The sequence below is a fragment of the Mixophyes fleayi genome, chromosome 1 (assembly GCF_038048845.1).
Source record: "Mixophyes fleayi isolate aMixFle1 chromosome 1, aMixFle1.hap1, whole genome shotgun sequence".
In the NCBI taxonomy this organism is placed as follows: Eukaryota; Metazoa; Chordata; class Amphibia; order Anura; family Limnodynastidae; genus Mixophyes; species Mixophyes fleayi.
In genome coordinates, this window is record NC_134402.1 from 218,291,027 (window position 1) to 218,312,471 (window position 21,445).

General features: G+C 37.2%; 1 protein-coding gene across 2 annotated transcripts in view; it reads left to right on the plus strand.

Moving 5' to 3' along the window:
• FKBP8 (FKBP prolyl isomerase 8) overlaps window positions 1–21,445 on the plus strand; it is a 48,936-nt gene that overhangs the window by 23,028 nt on the left and 4,463 nt on the right. For both annotated transcript variants that reach the window (XR_012690968.1, XM_075205271.1), the window contains exons 3-8: window positions 3,836–3,999; window positions 8,877–8,965; window positions 10,934–11,151; window positions 13,347–13,519; window positions 16,051–16,128; window positions 17,098–17,229. Coding sequence is in view for 1 of the 2 variants with exons in the window: in XM_075205271.1 (XP_075061372.1) it covers window positions 3,836–3,999; window positions 8,877–8,965; window positions 10,934–11,151; window positions 13,347–13,519; window positions 16,051–16,128; window positions 17,098–17,229 (854 nt within the window). In the remaining variant the exon portion in view is untranslated. The remainder of the gene's footprint in view (window positions 1–3,835; window positions 4,000–8,876; window positions 8,966–10,933; window positions 11,152–13,346; window positions 13,520–16,050; window positions 16,129–17,097; window positions 17,230–21,445) is intronic.

Sequence of the window (21,445 nt, forward strand, 5' to 3'; positions counted from 1 at the left end):
TTTCACTGAGGTTTGGCCATGCAGGTAAACCCTCTCAGTATTATTTCATCTTTCCTACACATGATCTCAATGTCATCCTATATTCACATTCACAACAATTGGATTGTGCTACTTCATTAGGTTCTGAGTGTTCCAATACCTGCAGATGGCCACAATTCCTTCTTGTTATTAATTTGGAGATTTGAAGGACATAATGTACAAATTTGAAATGTTTTTGTATCATCCTGTCCCAGAACTGTGTATGAAGATTATAAAATAATACCGTGCTTCTGCATATCTGTGCACTGATGAATAACTTTAAAAAAAAAAAAAAAGTGAAGCACAGGAATTGCTTTTTATACTAAACCATGTAAAAAAACGGCGACAAATGATTCTCACAAAATAAACCATATGTTTATATGCATGTCTGTGAGCCTTTCCCTTAAACCAACTCCTTTTCTGCAGTCTATTATTCTTCAAGAGTTCTCCTAATGAAGCGGAGTTAAATAATGCACAAATGCCCTAGACTGCAGGTGAGGTGATTCAGAGACACCAGGGGGAGTAGGAGTCAATGATTATTTCCATTCAGAAAACCATTAATAGTCAGCCTGCCATGGGTTTCAGCACTGAGCCATGATGCTGGGAATATATTAGCTGTCACCCAAGTGAAATATAGGAAGCCCAGAGGAAGCCATTACAGGCAACGAGTGTGACGGGAGGAGGTGATTTACGAGATGCCGGAATAATCCGGCGAGCCAGTGAGGACAGATTGCATTTGCAGGAGTAAGACAGCAGGATATGGGGAAATGATGCATGTTTAAGGACAGGTGAAATGAACAGCCAAAGCAGCTTTAAATCTCCTTATTAAGCACAGGTGGAATAACAAGGCTGGGGTTTGGGGATCACTGAGCTGGGACCTCATTAGCAGCACAACCAGCATTTGCCAGGATGCCTGGAATTATGTATGATATGGTGTCCTAGTGCTGAAAGGTACAGCTCCAATTGACAACCTCATTTATTATATTTCAATGTGGCATCCTGTTACAAGTGCTAAGTGTATTTTGTATATATCATTTATCTTGTGTTATATACATTTTGCAAAAGTATAATGCACTGCTGGTCCCAGGGGAGGATTCCCCAGATGATGCCACAGCTTGTCTGAGAGACTTAAGAACTCATACATGTAAATGTACGCAGCATGTGTTTGCCTGAGCCTGTACATCTAGGCCTGTTGTGTGTTACAGCAGAATAATCTTCACCTTGTCTACATATAAATGACCCTAATCTTGTGGTTATAGTTTCTGGAAATATATAGAAGAATTCTTGGATATGGATATAAAAGAGACCATGAAGTCTGCCTTCCAGACATATGTTAATGCAGGATGTTTCTATTACAGTAGTATAGGACATCGCAGGCACTGTTTGTTATCACACATGAGTATAAAAGGTTTGACATGTGGGCTTTTTTACCTCAAGCAACAGTTAAGTGTTTTAACATTGTAGGTTGCTGCCTTAGCTGTCAGTCACTAAAAGTTCTGAAACTTAGTTTAACTTCCCAAAATATTTACATTCATTTTGGTTAATATTTCATTATCATCCTGCTGAAGAAAGTCCCTAACTTATATCCAAAACCCTATCTTTTCCACAGTCCATTAACTGGGTTAGGAGTAACATTGCAGGACATTTTTTATTTATATTATTTATACTTTGACATTTTTCGATTGGCTTTATTTTACCAGTCAATGATTAGGAATATGTACCTCTGTATTAGAATAAATCCTTTATTAAATAGGTTGCAGTCTTGCTGGCTTTCTTGCGATGCATTTCCACCTGCAGAGCCAGTGTGAAGGATGATAGTTACATAGCGGTACTGTTCAGTCTAGCGCAGGTGTTCTCGATCAGCTGGAGTATGGTGAGGGTTTTGGACATGCATGCATGGTGTGAGGATGTACCTGGTATCCTAGGTACTGTTTTAAGCTACCTACCCTTTCTGGCATTCATTTACTGTCTGTGCTGAAGACTAGATAAGATAGTGCAGAGAAAAACTACAAACTTGTTCTCAACATATGTAATTTCCTGCAGCTGAAGCATAGTCTCACATAATAGGCAAAATAATGTGTGCGTTAATGTGGACATGTTAGCAGTGTTTGGGCTGTTGTGTCCTCTACTGGACATTGTAAATATACAGTTGCATTCCTTAATGATGTTACTCTATATCAGTGGTCAGGGAACTTTTTTACCTTTTACCCCCAAATATATTTAGATAGGCCAACATTACCCCTTTGATTTGAAAGGAAGGAAATCATATATTATTAATTATTGGAATTCAAAATTTTATTGAAAGCTTCAACTTCAAAACTTCAGGTTTTGGAGAAATGATGTTGCTTCATTTATGATACGAGTGCATCAATATTGGGGCATTTTGATGTCAGAGCAATTTGGATACAGTCTTCAGCGTCCAATCGATTTCTCTGCTTTGTTTTTATGTTTCTTTAGAGTGGAAAATCCTTGTTCGTAAAGGTAGGTTGTTGCAAAAGGCAGTAACTTTTTGACTGCCTCCTCATGGGCAATTTTGGATGCCTTTGCAGCTGTCAACATCCAAAAATATGACAGATCTGCTTTGTTTTCAAATGCAATACGTGCTTCATTATTGCATCGAAGCTCAAGAAGTGCCTCTGCCAACCCTTGAGGCTCTTCTGGTACAACAGCAATATCACATTTAAAGGGGTCTACAATCCAACTGACAGCATGTGAATCGGCAGCATTACCCCCAGGAATTTCATTTTTACCCCCTTTGGGGTAATTTACCCCTGTTCCCTGACCACTGCTCTATATGGAGAGTACAAATATACAGTAATTATAGTGGTTGAGATAAAGGTGTTATATCTATCAATCCTTTGCTGAATCTATCTATCAATCCAATTTGCTGAATGTTATGATTATAACATGAAAGTGGACAATAGGGTAAACTTTCTTTGTAAAGGCATAAAAGCCAACAGTGTTGAGAAATGATATTCGCTCATTTACCAGCTATGGGGTAAATGTGCAGAAATCCACAGCAACCTGTCGGCAAATCTATTTTTTTTTGTCTAGACCGATCAAAGATAACTGCTGAATGGGTGTTACTGTTCTTTTGCCCTTTGCATCTTTGTTAGTAAATATCCTAGTAGTTTAGAAGATATTGGCAACAAAGGCTACAATCTTTTATATGTACTTCAGAAGGCCATCTTCTGTACCGTAGAGTATCGGCTTTGTTTTGGTGTAGAGCAGGAATCACCATAAATGACAGTTCTTTAAAGAATCTCCTTTCATCTGTGTTATTGGTTTGTGAAAGGACAAGGCTGTACCAACATCTGTATCTGGCAGTGTAATAACATTGTGTCAATTCTCTGCAACTTGTGCAGAACAGGCAGAGGTTCAATATTGTATTTTTAAATGTGTTGAATATTGTATTTTTTAATGTGATCTGTCTTACAAACATGTATTTGTAATACTTCAAAAATCATCATGATATAATTTATTCCACATCAATAACATAATGTCACAGGTACATTGAATGTATGAATCAATAGATTAATAGGACACAACTAATGTGACAAATGTTTACTCTTTTTTTCCCAGGGATTATCACCTTATGATAAGTTGTCAGTAATACTTCTTTTTTAAACATTGTTATTGTCCATTTTCTAGGGTACTTCCTTTATTGGGTGCTCCTCAATGCCTGATCTTCTCAATACATTTGTATTACATTATGCTCTTTTCTCAACTTCGTGTTACCTCCATGACCAAGCTTATTCCAACATGAACAGTATGAATCATGGACACAAGGTATAACTTTATAACATTATATCTATAGGCAATGGAGTCCTGAGAAAAAAAGTACTGACCAAGGGTGCTGAAAGCAGACCAAAGAAAGGCCAAGATGTCACTGTGCAGGTGAAGACTACACTGGAGGATGGCAAAGTTGTGGAAAATAATGTCCCTCTCACTTTTACTCTGGGAGACGGTGACGTCATGCAGGTGAGACGGCCTTTAGATAGATATCTGATGTATAAGTAGAAGAAGCCAGATCACAGGTGCATGTTACGGTGCTCCAGCGGGACTAGGTTGTTTGGATATAAAGTGTTAATTAGACGTACAAGAAAAGTCACATAAAACCATATATCATCAGATAATGCGTTTATCAGCAAATCAGTGTGGTTGCCCCAAGCCAGGAAATCGCATAGGAGGGAAACTCTCACAGTCTATGGTCCTAGTTGATGCATAAAAACTCTAATTCCTTTCCTCCCTCAGGAGGTTATATAGTTAATTACTGGGGCCGTAATACTACACACTCATTGGTGCTACAAACACATAAACAAGTTTAATATACAAATTCAGTACCCTTGACATTCTTAGATATGCATGTCCTATTCTATATGGTCAGCAGAAAGCTCATTCTATGTTACAATAAACAAAACTTGATTTTAACTCTTCATTACATATTTGCAGAAAGTTACCGGTAATTGCTAAGGATATGCCATAAAAAGGTAAATCACAGTTAGGCGTGACTAGACAGTTTAGCCCTCCTTCACCAAATGGATTTGTGATATATGCTATACCAAAGCTATTATGTTTTTGACTTAATTACCCATCTAAAATGTTTCTCTGGCACAATAGATTTCCTTACTGTGCACCTAGTTCTCAAAATCACCAAACAATGCTCTAATAAAGTTCTACTACTAAGCTACTTTCATGTAGAGAGACGCATGTTGGGTCATGCTAAGATGAGCTCTAAGATGTAATGTACCTGGCTTTTTTTGCCTGGTGCTAGCTAACATCAGCTATCTGATATCCGAGCGTACTCTCTTCTCCCATCGAAGATGTGCATGGTGCGGGCAAAGTTTGGAAAGAACTAAACTTCACCTGCTATAGAACATTTTCTGTCTATCAATTCAGCTATCTGTTTTCAGTTTCTGTGTCTTCCAAGCGGGGGTTTGGGAGGTAAAAGATCTGCAAACAAAATTACAGGACTGCTACAACTGCAATATTAGGGTCAGATTCAATTGGCCTCATTACTGTCAAAAGTAACGTGGCCAGCGCACCATCACCGTTACTACGGTAATAGTGTGCATTATAACCGTTAGTAGAGTAATGTTTAACACTGATTTCTGCTTGCAGAATACTATAGTACCATACCATAGTAACAGCAATGGTGCGTCGGCCGAATTACTTTTGACAGTAATGCACCCACATCGGCTCCAAGAAGACCTGGAACAGAGAGTGCACAGAAAATATCAGAATTACAGTTGTATCGGACACTATAGCAAATACAGATTTGAGTGACTTGCATGATTACATTATTCACAAAGCTGGTACCTAGTTGGCCTGAGGAATTGTGGATGGATAGGGCCTTTAATGGCCTTCCTAGATCCAATACTGGTTTGCAGAATATCGTACCTTGTTTTGACTGTTTTGAGAGCAAAGAAACCGTTTTACAGGCAACATATAGCCACATTTTTTTTCCAATTTAGAGGAAGTATGTTTAAATTTTACAGCGATTTATTAACTGTGACCTTGACAAAGAGGTGTAGACTGTGCCCTATATCCCTGTCCTTAGGTAGTGCTCACATAGCATACAAATGAGCTTTCCACTTACATAATTGTAACCAAGAAATGGATAATTTTCTGCAAAGCACAAATAATGGTCCAGGCTCTCTTGCTTGTGGGTCATTCCCATGTCATTTCAACCAGGCGTGTCCACCACCCATCTCAGATTTTAACAAATTTGTTTTAGTTAAGAGAGCATGTCCAAAAAACTATTTCTACCAAATATCTCGACTGTCTGACCATTAGTTTCCGAAATATTGATTTTTCAATGTATTAAACTGTTTACTAATCGCAACTTATTTATTCAAGTTTATTTGAAGTATCAAGTATCAGTATTAAGGAATCACCATGAAATTTGGACCCTTAAGGTATCTTTTCCTCCCGAATCCAAAAATGCAAACAACATTACTGTATCTGCCATACATTTCGAGTTACAGCAAAAATGCAAGCTTTTGGAACAGGATTAAAAACGCTCGGTTAAATCAACATTGGCTATCCCAATTTTTAATAGGTGCGTAACAAAGGTACACATTACTACCACAATAAAGATCAGCATGGTACATGATTCTTAAACATAACTGAAATTGAGTCAACAATCGCATTATTTTCCCCTTGTTTGGAGCCTGTTGTAACGATCTGTTATGTCAGCAGAAGTGTATACTGCCTTCCAGTACTTCCTTGGATAGTAGGCACTTCCGTTACACAGAAGACGTGAATAAAAGGAACAAAACTCTTATCTCTTGAAGCGCATTTTAGTCCAGATCAACTTGTTTGCATCTTATTTCAGAGTGAGCTATGGCTAATAAATAGGCTCTGATCGAAATCTTGTTTTCCTGTTCTGTTCATCTTAACGTTACTTAGGAGGCCCAGTAATCCCTCCACCCCTATAATTTCTTACACTTCATGCAATTCCTTTTACTTTACAGCGCAATTTCCAAACTTTTAAAGTATGTTACTATCAAAACCTTCTAGTCTAATGTCTGCTTTCAGCAGGCCTCTCCAACTCTCTCTAAGCATTGTCTTGTAAGTTTATAATAATTAAAATTGTGGATCTTTTTTTGGCCCCGGTCAAGGAAACCTAGGACTGTTTTTTGGGAACTGAAGGTAAAATGTGCCTTTTCTGTTTGTCCCCAACATGCAAATTAGTTATAGTTGCGACAGTTAAGGTGGCCATAAACGTTAAAATCTAGTGTTGAGATCTAATCCAGTTTTTTCCATTGGATTGTAAGAAAAGTGAAAGCATGGTAATTGTGGAAAATTCTTAATTTGAAACGGTCAGAGTGAATTGTTTTGAAACGTGCATCAATTAATCATGACGCAAAAGTCTGACAATATTATAATGTGTGAAACGATTGTACATTCTTAATGTGATTAATTTTCAGAAAATGGGATTGCAATGTGTGCGCCATAAATGAAAATCTATCTAAGTGTACATATATATGTCGGTTTGTCATTCTAAAATGTGCAACATTTTGACATCTGTGTCCAATTTTAGTCTACAAACCTAGGATTCCCATACAAACTCTTATTTTGAGATGTACTGCATGAGCGGACAGGATGAAAAAGGCTCAATATTTATAATATAGGTCATGTTATCAGATTTACCAATGGTGGATTTCTCAAAATACAGACACATTATGAAATGGAAAAACGGTTTTGTAGAAACATGCGGATTTCGATGTGGGATACTAACTAGGCAAATACAAAGAAAACCCCAATCTACACTGATATTAAGGAAATCATTTACAGAATTATGCTGAGACAATACCATTCACTAATGGTGCTTCCCATTCTTTTTTTCCCTACACTATCCTTATGCTGGAAGAGTTGTAGGGATGAAGGTTCCTTGACCACAATATTTTAGTTTTGCCCAAATTATTCCAGCGTTTTGTGAAAAATTACTATCTAGGAAAGCTCTCTCTACATATTAGGGTTAGGTAACCTATTACTAAATTTAACAGAAATTGACACTACATGCTTACAGCAAACAGGTAGATGACCTGGTTCCACAGGTCAAAGAGTGGTTAATGTGTATTAGGTGAAATGACTTGTTAGCTGCTCCGTTTCAAATTCCTTGTTTCTTGAAATCTGGACTCCCTAGGATCTGTTTTTTCCGATTGGGTAGATATTTGAGTGTATACAAGATGTGTGGTTGCTCCATGGAATTCCTCTCCCAGCGATGTCTATCTACTTAGAGAAGTCACATTTGAGTTGTGTACTATTGCTTTATAGGTACTTCTTTGTGATACTCTGTTGATTGGCATTAATGCCATCTGGGTGCATTAGAAATGTGATTCCAGCAACTTAAAATGATCCTCTCACAGGTCCCCTTGTGCTATTTTTTTCCTTTACTGCATAGTGTGTGTTTGGTACAAGTCACAGAAATCGGAGGTGACTTCTAACATCTGTAATAATTTACAATAAGGGCCGCATTATTGATAATACACAAGATTTACTAATGAATACTGAAGCCATAGCATCAGAACTCCAGTTTTCTATCTATCTTAGCTACAAAAATAAGGGTCAGTGATTCCTGAGTCAATGATACAGAAGATGGATGTTTTATGCATTGTTTTTCTGTATTCATGCTCTGTCCTCTGGTTTTCATTGAATGAGTTATCCATTTAAAATAAAGATTCTGCATTACTTTGACTCATCCCCTTCACCATAAATGTCCTTTATTTTATAGTACTTGTAGAGCAGTGTATAGATATGTTACACATCTCAGTTTCCTGCTCCAATCCTGCATGGTAATGGATTTGATGGGTCTGTGCACCTACGTTACCATACAGCTTTCCTCCTTATACACTGTAATGTGCTAGATTTTATAGTAAATGATGGTGACTGGTTTTAAATAGTGTGCTATTAAATATAGCACATTAGAGAGTACTACAAAGGCAGGAAATATGTATGTGGATCTGTTACAAGCTTGAATCGGAGACCCATAACACTCACTCAGTGCTTGGTTGCCCTGTAGTACAAATTAAACATTAAGGAACAAAATTGGCGTAGTGAAGAGAGGGTAAGTGTTTAATTTAACTGGACAATCTGTTTAAACCTGCGGGTATAGACAATACAGCTGTTCACATATCGGTGTACAGGACTGATTACACACAACACAAAACCCTGAACGTAAAGAAACTTAGAAAGTAGATTTAATTCTGCATGGTACAAGACTTGAGTTGTACCATGTAGAATTCAGTTTTTTGCTGAAAAAACCCCATAGCAGCTTCTTCATACCATATGTCATTGCCAATGTAATTGTTTTACAGTGAGTGGATGTGTGAAGCTCGTATTTTTCTACCTAGGCCCTGGACCTGTGTGTGCAACTTATGGGGATTGGAGAAACTGCAATTATTGCTGCAGATGCTAAATATTGCTACGGGAAAGAAGGCAGGTCAGTTTCCACTTACCTTTTCTCCTTCAATAAAAGCTAGCCATTCCATTGTAATAAAATCAATCGCATTTTGAATAATATTCAGATTTAAAAATGAAATTAGTTAAGACAGTTACCTGACTAATACAAATGGAAATACAGTATATATATATTTGGTTTATACAGACTTCAAGCTACTGTAAATGCACAGAAAATGCAATGCGTATCTGCTCATTTCTTAGCAAGTAGTGTCAAGGAAATGATTCCTCTAGTAAGTGCTGAAATACAAGAGGTGGCCATGTTATCAACTGATTTGTCAATTCACCAATGGTGGTTGGTGTGGAAAAGTTTAAGCTATTATTTTAACTCTCGCAGGGGACATGATTTAGTTGGAGAATCATCTTGACAAGTCAAAATACGATTTTTAAGTAATATATTTTGCATGTATTAATTTATTGGACTTTAGTAGCACACGATTTGTATAAGTAAAGTAGATTATCAGAATGGTAGCCCAGTGTTTTAAAAGATATTTTTTTTTTCTTTTTTGAGAACGTTATTGCTTACCAAAGTCAAAGTTTGAGCGTTTAGACCAGGGGTGGAGCCTAAGAGCCAAAAAATGTCTATAGATATGGCAAAGAGCTAATCTTACCTTTTTTATATAGGTGTGAATATACATATACACAGTATAAATATGCTCACACATACCGCACACACGTACATTGAAAATATAACATAATTTACAATATCTTGCTAGGTGAAAAAGATATCCAACATTGCCAAAATGTTCAGTATAATAATCAACTCAGCAAAGTGGGGTTTTAAGGGTTACAGTCTCTTCACAGTAGCTCAAGCTGCTTCTGTATCCACAGTCGCTGTGAAGGGAACTGTTGAGTTAAAAAAAAAAAAAAAAAAAAGTCATAAATAGCCAACATGCCCCTCGGAACCTCTTTTCATTCCCATCAAATCTACCCACATGCCCCAGAAATGCCCGTCAGATATCCCCACATGCCCATCAGATCTCTTCAAATGTCCATCAGACCTCCCCACATGGCCCATCAGTCTCCCCACATGCCATGAGATCTACCCACATTCCTCATACATGCCATCAGACTTCCACACATGCCCCTAATATGCCATCAGCCTCCCCACATGCCCCATACATGCCAGTCAGCCTCCTCACATTCTAACAGATATCTCCAAATGCCATCAGATTTCCTTACATGCCCCTTACCTGTCACACATATCACGCAGACGCTGGAGCCCGGGAAGAGGAAGGAGGGAGAGCACACTACACACTCTCTTCTTCCCTGTTTGGATAGCTTGTCATAATGTGACCTCCCTGCGTTATGCAGAGGAGGTCACATGACGTAGCTGATCTCGGTCAGCTGAGCTGTCGGATCTGCGGCTTTTGGCACCCAGGGAACTGCGGCTGGAAGGTTACAGCTTTTCAAGAACCTCAATGAAAAGTGCAGGTGTGCGACGGCATTTATGTTATTAGATGGGAGGAGGGGGTAGTGAAGAGATGGTTGGGGTCTGGGAGGGGAGGAGACCTAACATGGAGTCCTCGGCGGGTGCCCACAAGAGAACGGAAGGTAAGTTTAATCATTGAGCCTTAATTTACTGGCAGACACTCAGGAGCTACAATTTTAAACTCAAAGAGCTGCGGGTTGGCCACTGCTGGTTTAGACTATTGTCCTACATGTGTCCGACTCAGTGACATCTATTGGTTTGGTAGACTACATTTTAATTCGGCCTACAAATTGCAGTCTCTACTGTGTAGATGTCAGATCCAGTCTAATTATATAGCGAAGATTTTTGTATTTTTTGACCCAAATTATGAGTGACGGTTCCATTACTCTGCTAGTACACTACTACTGCATGAGAGAATCCAAAACATAATCTTTCTCTAAGCTGTTCCTGCATATGACCGGTTTAAACTTTACAGTACTTTACAGAAAACGCTTTTTTTTTTTTGTCGTCTTCTTTAAGGAGTCCAGATATCCCACCCAATGCCAACCTTGTTTTTGAGGTGTCTCTGTTGGATGCAAGAGATGGTCCAGACCTAGAGCTTCTCACTGGACAGGAAAAGCAGGACTTGGCTAATAAGAAGCGGGAGCGTGGCAATTTCTATTACCAGCAAGCGGATTATGTATTTGCTATAAACTCCTATGACATGGCACTGAAGATTGTTAATTCCAGCACCAAAGGTGTGTTTGTAATATGGATTGTGAGTAGAGCACTTCTTTCCTGTTTTCGAGAAGAAGTAGTAAAGGGGAATCAAAGTAAAATTGCACTGAAGCAAACAAAATATTTGTAATATGTTGTAGAGGGATAAATGCAGCTCTCATCTTGAAAATATTGTAGCACTGATGTACAGCTGGAGTAAGACTTAATTAGACAAACTATGCAATCAAACGCCTGTCCTTCAGTATACTGACAGCGCCATACTCGCACAGTGATACTATGGAGTAGGTGGTGTTAGTGGAATGCGAGCCAACACAACCTTGTAACTGTGTCCCAGTTAGCCTTGCTCCATTTGTAAGCAAACATGAATTAACCACTTTCAAACACTTGTAAAGATTCACAAAATGAAGTTTTCAGAATCTGTCACTAGTTTATTTAGTTATGTATAGATTTTTTTTTTTTAACTATTTATTTTGAGAAATCGCAATGATATACAGATACGAATCAACAAATTAGTACATTGCAGAAGTAGAAAAAAAACAAAACAAAACAGGAAGCAAAGCAAGACATGAATAAATAACAATGTAACAAAAAATTAAGTAATGGATATGCAAGACATCAACAGAATGCCATTGAGGAAATAGGTAAGTATACCAATGTTACTCAGGATATTCAAACATCAATAACATTTTATAATAGTATAGTGGGGGGTAGTGGAGGGGGCACTGGTCGTCACCTAAAGAAAATAGATAAATAATAAAAATAAAAAGAGAACATTCTTCCCCTTATCTTCTTTTATTGTAAAAAATAAATAAAAATAAGTTCAGGAGAGAGTATTACCTAGGTATTTGGGCAGGGGTAACAGCTTCAGAAGTCAGGCCCACTATGCCCATTGCTTAACAGGAAGGAGTTGGTGCAGGAGCTAAGGGGTTATAAGTAAAGCCAAGGAGCCCAAATCTGGTGGAATTTATCGTCCTTATCGTGATGTATAGATTTTAATGTGAAATACTGTTCATCTGTCATACTATTTTACCATATTTATTAATAAGCACTTGATATATCTTAAAAGGATTATATTACCTTTTTGAACAAACGAATCATTATTTAACTGGGGCAAGCTCTGAGAGTATGTTTGAACGTTTCCTTGTGACAACAATACATGTTAATAATGCATGGTTGAAGCTGCCATTTTGTGTAATTGAAAACAGCAGTTTCAAACGGTTAGACACTGAGGGTTATATTTACTAAACTGCGGGTTTGAAAAAGTGAAGATGTTGCCTATAGCAACCAATCAGATTCTAGCTGTCATTTTGTAGAATGCACTAAATAAATGAAATCAAGAATCTGAATGGTTGCTATAGGCAACATCTCCACTTTTTCAAACCTGCAGTTTAGTAAATAGACCCTTGAAGCTGTTACCTAATGATATTTACTACTAGTACATATTTACCAGTCCAACAGGCGTTAATTGCAACTATTTCACCTAATGCAAAGATTGTATGGCAACAAAGATATGTAAGCTGTTTAGCAAAAAATTCAACCCTTTCAATTGTTGCAGTATTACAATGGCTTAAATAACATTATATGGATAATTTTATTGGTTGTAGATTTTCACTTTTAAACTATGAGGTAAGTAGTCATACATAAGCTCAAAACGGCAGCGAGGTACCCAAGTCTCTTCTAGTGACTTGGCCCCTATAGCATGTGTAATACAATAAAATGTTAGGAAAAGTCCCTTCATTGCCCCGTGATATCCATGTTGTATATTATTTTGGTATATCTTGTGTACTGCATAAAATATACAATTTACTTGTAACTGGCTTTATTATTGCATACTCCAATGTGTCACTACATACATGCAAACAAACTTCAAATGGTGCATGAACTGTTCATATTGTTGAGCGCCATTTTATACATATAACATACATAGAGCTACCTTTACAACTACTGCTTTATTTCTTTTCCTGAACTGTCAGTCACAGTTATTGCTTTTTTATTTAATAACTTTAGTATTAGCATTTGAATGAGGGCAGGACGCATAAAGTTAATGTCATAAGTAATTTTCTGCTGTTTGGGAAGTTTTTGTTTGTAAAAATGGATAGTCTTGTGAATAGTATGAAGTCTGTTTATAAACTGAACCACCATGTAATTAGCTTAGTAATGTATTACATGAAGACTAGTGCTGTCTTTTTATTTTTGCTATTTCTCATATTTGTAGTTGATTTCACCTCTGAGGAGGAGGCTGAGTTACTGGATGTCAAGATGAAGTGTCTAAATAACCTGGCTGCTTCTCAGCTCAAACTGGACCACTTTGAGGCTGCCCTGAAGTCTTGTAACATGGTACTGGAGCAACAGCCAGAAAATATCAAGGCCTTGTTTAGGAAAGGGAAGGTAACAGTAATGCTGCAGTAATGTCGTCCCCAAATCACTTTTGTATTTATCTTTCTTTTTTCGCCACATCATTTTCATACTATGTATTATTTCTCTCCTTGCCCTGTTCATTGCTATTCCACTTTCATGTTCTAGTATACCCATAGCAGCCATACTATGGGAGCTCTGGCCATAGAATCTTCTATCGAGGGATGTGGTGATGGTAGGAATGGTATTTATAGCTATACCAGTGAGGTTAAATCAGCAGCTGTTCTACTTGGAGCATGGGTTTACTATCTTCCTGATCAACATGACTACAATATATATAAAAGGGTTCATGTGATTTTTGTTTTTGCCTTTTTTCACCCTTACTAACTGTGTGACCCCATTAGAGTCTTAGGGGGGTATTCAATTGTTAGCGTTAACGCAAAAAAACGAGCGCTTAAAAATATTACCGTTTATACGGTAATATTGAAACGGTAATATTGCGCTCGAAAAGCGTTAATACGGTAGTTTACTCGCGGAATTTCTGGAAATTCTGCGAGTAATTACCGTATTAACGCTAAGATTTTTTGAGCGCTCGTTTGAGAGCGTTAACGCTAACAATTGAATACCCCCCTTAGATTTGTTTATATGTTGCTGAATATATAAATATATTCAAATGATTAAGCATAAATCAGCTTTTTTGCAACTGTCGTTAATTCAAAAGAGTGTGTGAGACTTCTCACTCAGCACTTTTAGCATACGAGTTTCACTTTCAGTATTTGAGGGCAGTAGAACAATATATAGTACCCTCAGAGAGTGACTTCATAATTCAATTTTCAATATCTTGCCATCTGCTATAAACTTTAAATCATGTGTACAGTGTGAGCCTTGATGATCCAACAATGACTGTGATGGCCAATAATGATCATATTGAAATACAATTTTTTTAATATAATCACAGAGACCACTTAAATGGAAACATAAATGTTGCAAAACATCACCACAGAAAAATCTGAGGCATTTATTGGGACAGAAACGGGGTACATTTCTGGTGTTTTCTTTAGAGGGGGGATTCACTTAGTTTGGTTTTTTTGTTTGTTTTTTTTTTCTATAACTTTGTTTAGCGTGGAGAGCAGAATGAAGTGACGAACAGGAGATGAATATGGAGGAAAGTGTGTTAATGCACCTTTCTTTCCTCAATATGTGCCATCGTACATAAACATCCAAGTATCTAGGTCCTTATTTTTCAGTAGAAAATCCATGGCGATTGGGATTGTCCTTTACCATTTGAAAGGTCTCTGGCTCTTCTGCCTTGAACTATTAGAGTTCAACTTTCAACAATATTTATAGTAATATGAAGGATAAGTATTAAACAACAGTTGTTGGCTCCTTCCCTGGTCCTCAGCTGGGTTCCTGCTGTGGCAACACTCATGGTGTGGGTGAGCTGCCTGTCTTATTTATTTTTATCTGTATGGCACTACAAATCCTGACTTATCAAATTGTTGGAAGGGGCAACAGAATACTTTAATCTTGTTAAAATTAAGCATTTTTGTGCTTCTTTTAACTAGACAATAAGGCTTTTGAAGTATAATAACATTTTAGTTCATTCAACTAATTTGCAGTGTAACAAAAGTACCTCTGGTTATTGTTTCATTTTGTACAGTTATTCTTTACAATTTTCACTAGGTGTCGCCCTAGAAAATAAAAAAATACTTTTCTTTACTCTTAAATTGTCTAAAATCCATATGATTCCCATCCCTAACTCACAATTTAAAACAGATACTTTTTAAAAGAGTCTATGTAATTTATGCTGTATAGTTGGTGCTCTATTTTTATTTAATTTTCTATGATTACAATCTCCGAATGAACATTTTCAGATATTTGAATACCAATATCAAAATGTGTGGCTTGAAGAATAGCCCATATATGTCTGTGACCATTATACAGTGAATTCCCTATTCATTTTAATGTCCTGCAGGCATAATACTTCACATTGAGAAATGTTATTTTAAGGATTAAAAGAAAAACTGAGAAATAAGATTTTGAGATTAGACATATTCCATTTTAAGAAAAAAGTATCTATATAGCGAAGTTCAGCCTTTTTGTTCATTTATGAAATGCAAAATCTTAAATACATTTTAGCATTCTTATGTGTCCATGAACAGTCTCTGCTGACTACACAAACATTTTAATGCCTTCAGTTAATTCATTGAAGAAACTACAAAACTTTATAAGGACCTAAATTAATTTCCATGTTCAAAGTTGGGACTGTCAGTCTTAATGAGTAAAATTAGTTTGAAGGGCCTGTAACTGAAGCATACAATAAGGGTTCAGATTCCTCATCCTTCAGTCAGTATATGATATGTTGTGATGCGATAAATCTCTCTGCTTAAGGTGAAATGGATGCACTTTTATCCCAGAGTCCTTCATTTATTCCAGAATATGCTGAACATCTAGTTATTTTATCTTCTAATTTTATTTTTCCTATAACCGAGGAACATCAAGAACCATATAAGTGTACTGAGCGTAACACATAGGTCTTTAATCTTTCACTTCTCTTTCTGCAGGTACTGGCCCAACAAGGAGAGTACAGTGAGGCTATAACAATCCTAAGGAAAGCTTTGAAACTGGAGCCTTCCAATAAGGTATGTCAGACATAAATATCTGTTATTTACACTCCCCTCTAAGGCTAGGTATACACTGAAGTATTTTTCGACCAACGTTTTATCTACAGTGATTTTACTAAGGACTGAAGGTCCAATCGCTTGAGTGATTCATGCGTACACATTGACACGATTTACCTTCAGATCTCTGCTCTCATCTGGTCCTCTAGTCATTTAGAGAATGACAGCACAATAGTAACTCATTCCTGTCACACTGATTAAAACATGTCCTTAAGAATTTCGTTAGCTTCTGTGACTCTGAAACAAAATTTTCGGTCTCGGAACGAACAAACAGTCTATTCCATCTGTAGCACTTTCTGCATTTAAATTACCGGGATATGTTCATTGCCGGCATCGGCTGAAAAGTCCATGACTCTGTAAACTCTATGGAGATCATGATCGTGAGTCCATACACACTACATGATTGGAATGAGATTATTAAACAGTACGATAAATCAAATGAAACTACCTATTGGACTCCACTTTGGAACAATTGACTTTCATGGTGTGATTATACACAATAACGTGATATGTGGCCGAGCGGTTGTTTATCGTTTGATTGGCCTGATATTGGACTGAAAAACCTCCAGTGTGTGCCTAGCCTAAGACCAACACAATTCAATCAGTTATTATGCACTAATCTGACTTCCTTTGCAAAGAGGCTAGGACTTGTACCTCTTTGCTGAATCGTCTACACAGGAGTGTTTATTCTAATAAAATAGTAGTACACTTCTTTTTAGGTAGTTTTAATTTACAAACTAAATTTAAATTGGTGCCATATTTTTGGACTAAATACCATCATGTGATATACTTTAGCCTTCTCCAATAGCTTTCTTTGTCACTTACTTTGCATGTCTTCTCATGATGTCATATTTCTGTAGCGAACAGCTCCTCTTGTATACTTAACAGATGTTGTTTCTTGAATAATTGAATATTTTTTGTCTATTACAGACAATCCATGCTGAGCTCTCCAAGTTAGTGAAGAAACACGCTGACCAGAAAAATATAGAAACTGCCATGTACAAGAAGATGCTGGGAAATGTGAGCAGCTCCACCAACAAGTCCATGTCAAAGACTTATTGGGTAATAGTCTCATTGATGTCTGTCTTTAGAAAGGTGTTACCATTTCTAGGAAGGTAGAGCTTTCAGTTTGCTCCATCAGCAGTGACCAAACTAAATCACCATCTGCTCTTAGTTTTTTTTTTATTATGAGGGAATCTGTAACGCTTTATATCCTCTGACATAATGCCAAACACATCATGTCACTTATCACCAATTTAAATTATTTGCTCCACTTTTACCAAGTGAGCACACACTCTCTCTTCTGTTCATAGGAGTGCAGATAGACAGAAGGTTTGCACTCCCATTCAAATTCTTCTGACATGAATCACTTGGATTACTTTCCTGTGCAAATTTGCATGTAAATGCTATCCTCTTTTGTCTCCTTTCTGTAGCTTGATATAGTATGGGCCTATGCAACACATGCTAATATGTTTACATGGGCTACCTTATGCGCATAAGGGAATATTGTAATATATACCCTTATCATTAAAACTGTTTTATTGGCCTTTCTTTAATTTATATACTTGTATTCATGTATTCTCAGCAGCTTTTCAGCAAGCATGCTAAAATATACTGCTATAATCAAGTGGGCAAGTATTGACATACAATTAGCTTTGATTATTTAAGACTGGATAGTGTGCAGAACTGTGCAAGAAAAGCCTTATCAGCATACTAAAATATTTTGATTCAACAAGTTTGGTTTCACATAATCTGATTAAAACCCACCTGACTGCAAATGGCAGCTCACCCTATTTTATTTTTGCATGAGCTATTGTGAATCTAAGTAACCATGAATCGTAAAATGTGCTTGATTATATTCAGACTAGAGTCTCCACTACCTAGTTATAGGTGTAGCAGACTTTGACCATCCTTTCATGCAAATTAATGTGAAACGCTGTCCTGCTTATTTTATAATAACTAAATAAAACCTTTAAATTCATCAACATTGATTAACTGCACCATTTTTGAATAAAAATCAAAGTCCAACAGCACTAAATCAGTGTCTGCCATTTAAACTGTTTGCCCAATATCAGCATCGATTTAAAGCACAATATGCCAGCTAAACTTGCTGTAACATCACTGGTCATGCCCCTGCAAATAAATCCACCAGTCACTGTGAAGACAATGACTTAAAACTGTCTGTTTTCACCAGAGGCACAATAATTTGCTGCAGTACAGCTACCAGTCGTTGACTTGCTGACTGTTATTCCCGTGTTCACAGGTTGCGCCTGGAAACCAACATCCTCTGTGGCAGTAAATTGGTAGATACGCCTGTCTTACTCTATGGTTATAGGACACAGCATGTACTTTCTTCTCTACACATGCACGAGGAATGGTCTGATAATAGACTCAATACAAACTGAAACAATCAGCGCTGAGTGTGATTCTGCAATTCCTCACCAATAACACATGGATTAATATAAAAATTATATCATTTAATAAACATATATAAAAAAACGGATAACACATTTATCCTAAGTAGACCAGCTGATACAAAAATAACAGTACTCTAATGAGTCAATGATCGATGATGGTCCAACGCGGAGTGTAATAAAAATATATATATTGGCCAATATATTACTCCTAGAAAGACTCTATATCAAAAGTGTCTTGAATATTCAGACTCAAGCTGAGAGTGTTCATCAATGAAGCCCTCTCGGGGTCTATGTAGCAGGTGTGCCTGGTAAATCGATAATGGTTCTATATACACGAATCAACCAAGTAGGTAAACTAGCCAGTGTGATGAGAGATCTATACGGCTGGCTAATATATGATACACACAGATGTTACTGCAATCCATCCAATGTATAACCAGTAGAGTCTCCGCTACATCAAACCCAAACTGAGGGTTCCTGGATAGGCAAATCAGTCACTATAGGTATAACAACTTTATCCGGCATTTAGCAAATAAGCAGTACGACACCGTGTTGTAGTGGATCTCCGTAATGATTCCTATAGGTTATGTGAATGCTTCACCAACGGACCTGTTGAATTCAGATATCTCAGTCCAAAAACCTCCTTAGAAGTATAGGATCGATCTCGGTCTGTAGATGTTAATAATAGAACATATCCAGGATAGTGAAAAGTTGGAGACACCCCAGTCTCTCGTTGCTAGCAGCACACCGCTCAATAGACACTTCTCGAGTGAGTTAGTTCAGCTGGTCACGTGATCTGATAATAGACTGGTTGCAGACATGTCTATCAGTTTACTGCCTCTGTATTTGTCAGTTTCCAAGAGCGCCTTTTAACAACAACTCAGGATTGTTGGAATCTTCATAACAACAGGCATTTTCAAAGATGCATTTTTGTATATATATATATGATAGTTTAAAACCAAGTTATTTAAAGGCGAACATCTATTTTTAAATTTCAGGTAAATTATTTATTTCCGTAATACCCATGCTTTGAAGCAGTATCATTCAGGTTTGGTTAAGAGATGTAACAAATTTTCATGAAGATCTAAAGTTAGAGAGGTTTCAGGCGTAGAGTGTACAGACCTTAGTGAAATGCACCTTAGTAAGATGCTCAGGGACTTGTTAAATGCATACTGTATATTACAGACTATAAGATTGAACCTGAGCACATGTGCTTGGTAGACTTTGAATAGTGATGTCACCCAGTGTCTTCCGATCACCTGGTCCCAACTGGAGTTTGAAGGTTCAAGTAACCACTGAATAGTAACAGCCGCACTGCTTCCTCCCCCTGGAATGCACCTTCTACTGCTTTCCATTTGGTTCCTTCACTTTCTATGTGAATCAGAAGAGCCAATGAAGAGCCAATACCTCATCCCCCCCCTTTCTTGGACAGTCATTTGCACGCCCACTTTATCATCACTACCAAAGTCTGGTATGAACATAGCTATATATTTCACTAAAGAAATATCAGGCTTTATCTAAACAATGGTATGATTTATTTTTTTAATCGAACCTTCTTCCTGCAAATTATATGTTCTCATCCTGTAGAGTAGACTAGGTTTTAGTTATATACTGTAAAAAATAAATGAAAATGATTTAACTGACAACACTGTTTAGTTAAAAAAAACAAAAACCTATTTTTGTAGTGAGGACATTTCATTAATAAGATTTTGAATATTAAAATGTTTATGTTTTGTATTTATGGAAATGATATATACTTTCTTGCCTGATCTTTCCTTCTTTGCAGTGCTGTGCATAACCTCAATGTAGCTAACCATAGAGTACAGGGGTTAGCATTGTTGTCTCACAGCGCCGAGGTCTTGCGTTCAATTCTAACCAGCACCCTAATCTGTGTGGAGTTTGTAGTGGTAGGTTAGTTGGCTTCTGACAAAATAGAGCATACATTAATAATAAACCAAGATACAGGGTACTCAAGGATCAGATTATATAATACAGTGGTTGCCAAGAAACCAACTGGTTTGAAAAGTGAATGGGGTGGGACTTACAAGGGAGAAGAAAGAGAGGGGAGCAGGGAAAGGGGAGATATTCATCCCAATATAACCATATTGTAATTGTACATAAAGAGAAGATATAAAATGATGGTCAAATCATCTAGATGGAACATTGAGAAGAGAGCGAGATGGAGGGACAAGCCTAAAATGTAATCAACAGTAAGTCCAAGAACTTAAACCCTTAAAGGGATAAGTAGCTCAACTGGTAGGAAGTGAGAGCTGATTTCTGTGCAGTGCAGAATCCTTGAAGTCTAACCAATGGAGCAAGGTATCACAAAAAAGATTCATAGTCGTTGCCTGCCGCTGAGGTAAAGTCCTCCTTATCCATAAATAAATCAATTTTAGAGAGCCGCTCAGTGATGGTTGGAGGAAAGGAGGATTGTCAATGTGTAGGTATCACAGCTTTAGCTGCATTACATATGTGTTTTAAAAGGGATTTTTTATATTTAGAGACAGGTATTTTTGCCCAATTCAGGAGCCAAAACAGCAGATCATTAGGAACTTCCTCTCCCAGGATCACACTAGAAAGATGTAAAACATTGTCCCAGAAGGGTGTTTTTTTATTAATATTTTTTGTTTTCGTATAGTTTACTTAAAAAACAAGCCATATTTACTAAATTGCGGGTTTGAAAAAGTGGAGGTGTTGCCCTTAGCAACCAATCAGATTCTAGCTGTCATTTTGTAGAATGTACTAAATAAATGACAACTAGAATCTGATTGGTTGCTATAGACAACATCTCCACTTTTTCAAACCCGCAGTTTAGTAAATATACCCCATGGTGTTATAATGGCAGGGCATTATAAAAAGTG